We start from the raw sequence: 9,987 nt of genomic DNA, 5'->3' as shown, positions 1-9,987 counted from the left end.
CATTGCTTTAAACATGACTGCAAAAGTAACTTAATAGTTCTAATTATAGCATAATGTATCAATTTATCCCCTAAAGCTACTGAAATATAATTATTATAAACAAAGGGAGACAAAGCTATGCACCACACTGTAATGTTTTTTTTTTTTTTAGAAAACTAGCTTTTCAATTGTGTGTTTCAAATTAAGCCAATAATTTTGTGAGCCATACATCATGTTTAAATATCATCAGCAAATTTTTTGAAGTATAAATTTTGTGGATAAAATCACTTATTTTTTATTGTATGTAATTTTTTTATGGGCTGTCATTAAAAAAAGTCTAATTGTTCTTGTTTTGGTGGCCTTCATAGCAACAATCAATAAGGTAAGGGTGCTCTATAAAAATAATTTTCTTGCATTGAATGAAGTCAATTATAATATGATTATGCTATTCACCAGACACATATTTCACAAATCCATTAAAGTTCTGCTTAATGCTGTTAGCATGTCATGTGATTTTGGTCCCAATTCTGTTAATGTCATTTCTGTAGATTTACATCAGCCCCTTTTTTATATTAATTATTGATAATGCTTCAGAACGCTTTACACAAAATGTTGATTATGATCTAATGCCACAGACATTTATTCAAGTGATTTCCCTGGGGAAGCAAGATTCCCTCTGACATATGTTGTAATTACATGGTTAAACATTTCAGAAATATATCAAAGCATTAAAAATATAAATATATTTGATTTGCATATTTTACATTAAGGTTATTGATTCACAAACTAGTCGCATCTTGCTGCACAGACATCTAATAAAACTAAAAAAAACATAATTTGTTGTTGTACATTTAAAAAACAAATGTTTTCTTGACATTGTAGCATATCAACCATTAACCAAGCTTTGTTGATTTTAAATAAGTAATGGAAAAAACATGTTCACCTATAAAATATGGCTATGTCCCCAAATTATATTAAAAATGTAATGGCGTGGCTGGTTGAATAATTTATATCCTGTTTAATTTATTCATGTCAAGTTTTTATCTGACAATAATGGTTTATTTAGAAACTGTTGTTAATCAATGTCATTCATTTGGTGTTGTCAGTTGTTTTTTACTTTCTAAAACAATAAATCTGGTTTAGAACAATAACAAAAGGATGGTTATGTTGGTGGTAAAATATTGTCTATTTCTGTAACATGCTTTGTCATTGCTGCTGACCATACTTATTTATAAATATTGGCAGGAAGCTGTAATGTTTATTTTTGTCTAAATATCTATATTATATCTATGTTTTTATATTGATCTTTCCATTCAAACAGATAACTTAGTAACCTATTTAAAATGTAAACAGCTATTTTGAGGCCACAATGGTGTATAAATAACCTAGTTTATTTTTTCCTATTGACCTAAATATCATGCATTGAAACTCTACCACTGTTTTATAGCGGCATAAAGAGGGCATATTTTTAGTCCGGTAACTAAATGTTGTGGTTTGCTTCCCATTAAAGAGTGTTTTGTGTGCAAACAATTATTAAAGTAATTTCATATACAAAATGCCTGGGGCTGCTTTGAATGTCAGACAGGAGGAAAAGAGGCAAGAGTTGTTTTTGGAAAAAAAACATGCTTGAATTATCTTGATCAAAGGCCAGTACCCAGCCTGTAATTTGACAGGGCAATTCAAGCAGCAGTTAATAAGTGATAAAGCACAATTGTAGGGTGTCTGATTGGGCCACAATTTACCCAACTTGTTATTTTTCTTGCTGTCCATATCCTGCCCAGTTGTTTAACAAGGCCTAATGATCATATGCTAACATATGTTTTTTGTCTTGCCCCAGGCACTGCTGCCATATGCGATTATAATGATGATCATAGACTGTCATGTTTTATGAATGTATATGTATTTATTTTGCAGCCTGGTGTAGCAGGATGTGGTACAACTACTAATGCATTATATATTTGATTAATTTACCGAACTTTTCAGTCAAAAGCAGCAAATACACTTTACTTTTGAGCAAATCTTACTTGTGTATTAAATACGTTGGTTTGCTTTTATAGAGATTTTGAAGTGTTTTTTGTGGCTGTTAAAATAAGTTAAGCTGTGTTACCTTAAAAAAGCCTATAAGGTGACCACTAAAGTTATTTCTAGAAATCATGTGAATCTTGCCAATATTGATTTGGTGCACTGCGTTTGTGTAGACACATAATGGAAATAGGCCTTGACTGTTTTTATTGTGCAATCTCTTGAAAGTTGATGGAGCAGAAAGCTAGGCTGGCCTAAAAAACACAAGTGATTTTTTGTCCGCACAAGATCCTAACTTATTTTTTGCCTGGGTGTGTTTTTAAGAGCCGTCTGGTATTTACTTAATCACAACTTTTCCTGTATCGCAATCGTACTGCTGTGTATCCAAGTGTGGGAGTTCATTCTCTTCCAGCACAATGCTTTCTTTTGTGCCCTCCTCTGCGAGCTTTGCCCCATGCACTCTGCTGTTTCTGTTGTAAGATTGTTTGTTTTGCACATGGCCAGTGGATGTGGTATGTTATTCTTGGAAATTGCCTGTGTTTTAAAAATCAGGGTTCTGGGCTTGGTAGGTAGTAGGTCTGTCAAATGTGTTGTATGACTCAAGTATTTATGCCTTGTATGTGTTTTTACAAATTTTTGTTTGTTGTTAAAAGTTTAAAAAAATACTAACTAACAAATAGATTGTGATTGATTTATCCAGGCCTTTAACCCAACCAAGTGTAAAACATAAAGCATTAGCATTTAGCTATGAATTTATTTAAACCAAAGTTTGTCAAAAAATCATTATTATTTTTTACAGGATTTGTTGGATAATACCATTTTGATGCAGTTTGTTTATTGTTTTGTGTTGGTTGGTGTAAATCCCCTATCATGTCTTATTCAAGTGCATTCCAACAACTGACATCATTGTCTAGCAATACAAATGTCCTACTATCTGCTTTAAATACAAATCTCCAAAACAACTATGGTTCGCTTCATACAGCCGATCTAAATAACTTACAAGAGTCAAGTGAGACATTACGACATGTATGTAGAGTTTGTGGAAAAAGTTTTCGTGCCAGCAGCCTTCTTGATATTCACATGAGAGTCCATGTCGGTGCAAAACCATTTGTTTGTCCTGTTTGTAACCACCGTGCCACGCAGAAGGGAAACCTAAAGTTACACATGAAAAAACATCATGGACAAGACCTTCCCCCAAACATAGATATTATACCTGATAGTGGGATATGGGGCAACATTGACAAGAACATTGATCCCACTTCAAGTTCACTCCTGGATAGTAAAAAATCTCAAGCACACAGCTCACTTCTTGACCAAGAAGTGGTAGAGTTGATTAAAAAGTGCCAAAACAACATTGGACAGAGTGGAATGGGAAGAATTAGTGAGAGCCTAAAAGACTTTATTGAAATGGCACGATCACGGAACTTGCCACAGGTTTCACAACTCGATAGCAAAGAATGGAAATGGGACAACACTAATTCCAACAACAATGGTTTTACTCCTGTACCTACAAGCAAAGAACAACTGCATTCAGCTGCAATGCAAATTTGTAAGCAATTTCTGGAAAACAATATCAAAACAAAGCCAACACAGTTTACTCAAATGAATAAAACAGTTGAAAAACCCACCAAGCCTGAAGGAAAGCTCTGTTACTGCCAAGTATGTGGATGGGAAACGACCAGTCCAGGATATCTAAATGTCCACATGCGAAAACATAAAGAAGAGACTCACGTGTGTTCCATCTGCGGAAGAGCTTTCAAGGAGACATGGTATCTTAAAAACCACATGCGCTCACATATTAATGATCTAACTCATGACCAAGAAAGTTTGTTACCTGAGTTTACTTATCAAATTCCTATCAAAGATCAAACACAGTCAGTGCCATCTACAGGGCATGAAATGCCCCATATGTCAGAGCCAAAACCATGTCAAGAAGATCTATCAAAGGAATCGCATGTGTCTTTGTTTTCAGCTTGCAATGATTGTGGCCACTTGTTTTCCAATCATACATTAAGCGGTCATGTCTTAGAATGCGGTAACCCTAAGACAAGGATGAATAAACCCTGTCTGTTTTGTAGTGATCCAAATTCAGATAAAAAGAGAATCTTTATGGAATGTCTTAATCTTACTTCACAAGATTCCTGTATTACCAACAGTAAAAAAGTTGCTTTTGTGAGTGAATTTAACCCACTTACAAGCTGTCTTATTAAAGGTGAAAACAACCTTTGTGAATTGAAAACAGAACCAACACTTGAACCAATTCAGAGTGAAGCAAAACAAGCACTAAGACAGGAACTTCTTCGGAGCATGGTAAAAAAAGAAGATTTACGTAGGTCTTATACACAACAGACTGTCCTTACAGAAGAAAGGCTGCAAGAATTTAAGTCAATGCCATTTAAAGCCCCTCTTGCTTCAAGTCTTAGTGAACCCAGCATTTCTGTGCATCAGCAGATCAAACAGCCATATAGAAACTCTGCAATGCAGTCTTTGGCAGAAATTGGCAAAACCCTGCTACCAAAGCCTGAACTGTCACATCCTGAAAACAGTTATATAAAGTCCGAAAATCCAATTCTCAAAACGGTACCAGGCATGGAGAAGCAAATGTTTTCTTCCCAGCAAGGTTTCCAATGTCGATTTTGCCTGAAGTGGTTTAAGTATCGCAGTGTTTTGGGGATTCACATGCGATCACACACAGGAGAAAGGCCTTACAAATGCTCCTACTGTGGCTATGCTGGAACACAGCACAATTGTCTCAAGTTACACATACAGCGTCACCATCCCAAAGAGTATATGGCCGCCCACAATAACATGGTTATTCAAAATAAAATGCACATGCAATCAGCATCTCAAGCTAAGAAGATAATCAGCAAGCGGGATGAGGTGCTTCTCAATGAACAGGTCGCAAAGTTCTCTCCAGCTAGATGCCCAATTTGTGGCCGAGTATCACCCTCTCCCGGATATCTCAAGATCCACATGAGGTCACATAAAAAGACCCTGGACCACATCTGCCATGTTTGTGGTAGAGGTTTTAAGGAATACTGGTACTTAAGCACTCACCTTCGTACCCACAACCGTGAGATCACTGGTCTCCAATCAATGCAAGTCTCCAATCAGCCACCGGTGCAATCATTAATGACAGCAGGTTTTGAGAAACCTTCATTTGAAATCCTTGCAAGTCATGAACCTAAAGCTTTGCCTATGTATCAAAATGGCTCATTTATAAATGATCATACCCAAATAAAAAGCTCTTCCTGGAGTTTTACTGGAGCCAAGGAGGAACATGTTCTCTCTCCTGTACCACCTCATTATTCGAGCAATGCTGCCCCCAGTCTTCAGCATGTTCCTGCAAGGGAAGTTGCTGCCATTCCTCATGTAAGTAAACGCAAGGCCTTCCTACCTTCAAAGTGTGAGCCTTATCCTGTGAAACACCAGGATAGAGAAGTCTCTTGCAAACCAGTGTCAACTAGAAGAAAGTCAAAGCCAAGAAAGTTTACCCATGGCTCTTACATGACCCCTGTCTACAAGGAACTGACTCCCATTCCAATGATGGAACTTCAAAGCTGTCAACAGGGCCATGAGGTAAAGTACATTTTATAGGAATAGTGGAGTTACCTTCTGGATTGTATTAAATAAAATAAAAATACACAACCTTATTGATTCAACATTTTTGTGTGTTGAGCATTACAGGATCTGTAATTAATTTTTAGTATAGAATTAATTTTCACTCTTATTTTTAACATCTAGAATGTATTGTTCAAAGAATCTGTGATCAAACATTTTTTTATTTATTTTTTGTGTAGGATGAATTCTATGAAAATGGTTGCAGTGAAACACAATTTAAAGGTTAGTATGGGACTAAAGGATTTTAGAAAAAATGTGTTCAAGCTTTAAAAGCATTTTGTAAGCCACAGTTTTTCTTACGTACAAAACTATTTGTAAAAACTGTTAATAGATTTTTATAATAAAACCTCAATGCAAATTACGTTAGCGAACTGTTATGGCAGAGCGTGCATCAACGCATAAATATAAATGAGCGATGGTGACAAGTTTGTATGTTCTTTTGACTTCCCCGAAAAGCGCCCTGCAATTAATTAGTTTCGCTGAAAGCGTGGCAGACTGTTGTTGTTATCTTGTTAATCGAGTTCCTATTTTTACACTGCACATTGCCATATCACTCCCTGATTGATTTCGCGCTGTAGGTTTATTTTCAATATGGAAATGTCAAACGCAGGAAACCATACCGAGTGCGAACGGCACAGTATCACATACATTCCCTTGAAACTCGTTTCCAGTTGAATGTTCACAACACTCCTAAAACACCATGATCGCGACGCTTTTTCGAAATGACTCAAGAAAATCGCGTGGCATTTCAATCAGCAATAAAACTACTGTATGTCATTATTTCAATTCAACAACGCAGATTATATTTTTAACGTTTTTTATTTCTTTTAAATGACCCGCTATGTGGTGTTCGCGCTGCCATCGTACATTTATAGTAAATGTTAAAAATTTTGGGGCCAAAGAGATTATAATTTCAGGCTGTATAAAATAGAAACGAAAATCGTTTGTACAATGATGCGAATTTATGGCTGCATTGTCCGCAGACAATTCGACATTAATAGTCGTTCTAAAATATACCAAGCTGATTTGACGTGATACAGTAATACAGTATAGCTACTTTATAGGCTGTAACTAACGTTATTAATTCGCGCTCTGAAATAGAACACTACTTTTTATATTGATTCAGGTTGCGATGAGAAGCCGCTTGATTTGAGCATCACCACTGCGCTGGTACCGTGTCACTCGGCAGCCTGGGAAAGCGACTGCGAGCAGACTGCCGCCGATGAGCCTCTGAACCTCGTCATCAAATAAATGCGGAATTCAGTGGTCGACTGTCTGTCGAAGCTCGTGATAAAGAGTTAATGGGATATTTAATTATATTATTGTATATTGCTCGATCAAATCGATTTTTGTATCAAAGCAAAGATTATTTTTGATGAACTATAGTCAGTATTGTTTTTCACACACAACGAACTACTACTATCTATACATACTAAAATTGCTATTGCAGTGTCAGCCTTTATGTTTTTCTATTTTTATTGATTTTCTATGTTGTTTGTAGGTCGGTCTACCTAACTTAGCGTCAGCAGCATTCTATATTTACGCAAGGGCCGTTATTTTCCCTCTAGCAGTGTCATGTTTTTCCAGTAATTCTGTAAATTAAATCACTTTGCTTAGTAATTGTGCAACACTACCTTTTCACATTTTTGTTAAAAATCATTTTTGTTTTTAAACGTTTTTAATCGCACAGTTTAGAGTATTTGCCATCGTGTGCTTCGGTTGTTCGTGGCTGTAACCAAAATGTCGTCCTCTAAATATTTTAGGGTCCTTTTAAAGATGGAACCACAGTTATACGAGAAAAAATATCGCCTCCCCTTGTCTTTACTGTTCAGGCCTGTTTAGTGTCAAGTTGTATGATACGTTGCGCGTCCTGTCATATATATTCATATTTAAATATTACCGTTTTGTTAGCTGCGTCGACTTGACTTTGGCGACGTTTCAGAGAAGTGTACATTCTTGCAAATATGGTCAATTTGGCCATAAAAATACAATGTATTATTTACTCTTGAAATTCTCTCAGTAAGCTCCCGAAAAACACGCATATAAAATGCAGCAACGCTTAACTTAATTATAGTTGTTGCCCCGACATTTACCCCAATTGTTATAACCAACTTGACATCCGCAAACAAAATTAGTCTGTCACGGCGCAACTGCGACCATATAATTTCGTCAAAAAAGAAAAATTCAAACGCTTGTGCGGGGAGTGGTCCGATGCCACTTGTTCATCTGTCATTATCCACAGAACTACTTCCGCTCCGTAACCACACTTTCGGTTAAAATTGTTGAACAGCGGTGTAGCCCGTAAATCGTCGTCTGAAAGCCTCCAAATTGGCGGCCTGATTATGTGTCAATTTGTTGTTAAACTACTGGCTGTTTGATAAAAAACGTGCTCGCTTGCGAACAGATTAAAATATGTTTTGTTTTGAACTTAGATTGTTAAAACAATTTGTGGAAAAGTTTCGTCAAAAACGGTGACGGGCTTTGCCTTAAAAAAATCATTAAAATCGTTTTTTTTTTAATTTTTAAAAAGGTCTTATATGATTACCGAGTCGCGTTTAAATCACAGATAAACAATCGCTGCTGTTCAGTTTGGCAATTCGATTATTTCGTCATTCGTGCGCCTTCAAGAGTTTTCAGCTAATCTATAATTCTAAGGCCATGAGAATCCAACATGTTCATTTTCTAAAGCCGTCGAAATTTAAATATTTTTTTAAAGCCAAGGTTCTGTTCAGTGCTTCATTTCGCCCAGGGGATTATACATCGCTTGTACAGTCGATAAACAACTGTGTATAACCGAACTTCCTTCTTGCATAGGCTGTTTATCGTAGCGACGTACATGCGGTCAACAAATAACGCTGCGCTGTGCTTTGCTGGTTCGTTGTTGTCTTAGATTAGGATTAAAATTAAAACTTTATATTTGCGCCGACCCAACAACGTTGCACGTTCTTGCGATGTGGGCTGCCATTTGATATTGTGATTGAAACATCGACAATCATCAAATTGGCTTAACTGTTCACATATAGTGGTCAGCCATTTTCCGATGGGCAATCACAGCCTTGTTTGTCGGGTTTGCAAAATTGTTAAGTAACACTTGTAGTAGCGCATTTACAGCCGTACCGCATTAACCTAGCAATACAAGCAAACACCAAACACGTTAGAGTATATTTTAGTCAACGCCCACTAATTTTATCTAATCATATTTATTTGTCTTGTAGCGACTTAGTGTATTTAACAGAAACAGCTTTTGACTAGCATTTTGGAATTGTTTAAGTTGTGTCGCGTCCTTTAGCAATATGGAATGCAGTATTGTCGTCCTTTTTCGTAGTTTGTGTGCTTTTCGCGAAATCCGCACGACGTCCGTACTCTGTTCCCCTTACTATCTCGCCGCTTTTTTCGACTGGGCGTGGTTCGTTGTCATTAAAGGGTCTCTGATTGGTGTATCAATACGACATTAATGCTGTTTAAGTGTAAACACTTCAGTAAAAATTGCTCTGTGCAGTCGTGTTTTAAAATGTAACCCTTTTTCATTTTATAGCTTTTGTAATAATAAAATGTCCATACCGGCATGGTAATTGTTTGGCGTTTGAAAAATGCGATCATTCTTTATTTGGCGTTGTTCATTTTACAGCAAACTCAAAGTTTGTTTTAGCAGAAATTAGTTTTTAGTTTTTTTATTCAGTTGCTCAAATTCCGTTTGCTGTAAAACAGCGACGCTGTTGAATGTTTGTAATATTTGTCTTCTTTGTTCGTGAACAGCCCCAAAGCAACATGCATAATACATAACCAACAGTGCAGTGACACATGCAACCAATAACTTAACACGCAATCAAACATACCCAATATACAGTGCGATGTTTTTACCCACAAAACATCTTGGTGCCATTTTTTGCAGAGAAGAAGCACGCAGACCCGTAAGATATCACATTGCCATAGGGTGCTTCCGTCTAAAATGGTTCCACTTTTTTCGCACTTCGACTATATACATACAAAAACGACTTGAAATTCGAAAACAATGCAATTGTTTTATCTCGAAAAAATATATTTTTGTAAATTTTAAAACAACTGTTTACTGAATCATGTACTTTCGGTCGTTAAACCGCCAGTGAGCCTCTCTTTTTGTTTCCACCCTCCTATTTCATTTGTTTGTCTTTCTAATTATCTCTATTTATTCGATCTAATATCCGCGGCTTGTTCCGTATAGTGACGTCTTATAGTTTGTTGTTGTGGCCTATTTTTCGGTTGTGATTGCTATTGTTCCATTCTATTTGACATCATTACTGAACAAGATAAAAATGAGGTAAAACGCTGGCATACTTAGATGAACGAAGGTTTTGTCTGTGGTATCAAAAAGTTCTGTAAGCTGTT

General features: G+C 36.4%; 1 protein-coding gene across 1 annotated transcript; it reads left to right on the top strand.

The window, feature by feature from the left end:
- Positions 1-308: 308 nt before the first annotated feature.
- LOC146160497 (uncharacterized) lies at positions 309-9,416 on the top strand. Its single transcript, XM_083385938.1, has 4 exons — positions 309-361; positions 2,801-5,580; positions 5,802-5,844; positions 6,749-9,416. Exons 2-4 carry the CDS (start codon positions 2,872-2,874, stop codon positions 6,871-6,873), a joined length of 2,877 nt encoding a protein of 958 aa, XP_083242064.1. The 5' UTR covers positions 309-361; positions 2,801-2,871; the 3' UTR covers positions 6,874-9,416.
- Positions 9,417-9,987: the final 571 nt, after the last annotated feature.

This window comes from Ascidiella aspersa, chromosome 3 (genome assembly GCF_963924565.1).
Source record: "Ascidiella aspersa chromosome 3, kaAscAspe10.2, whole genome shotgun sequence".
NCBI lineage: Eukaryota > Metazoa > Chordata > Ascidiacea > Phlebobranchia > Ascidiidae > Ascidiella > Ascidiella aspersa.
Note: the sequence above shows the minus strand (reverse complement) of the source record. Positions and strands in the feature narration are given on the sequence as shown.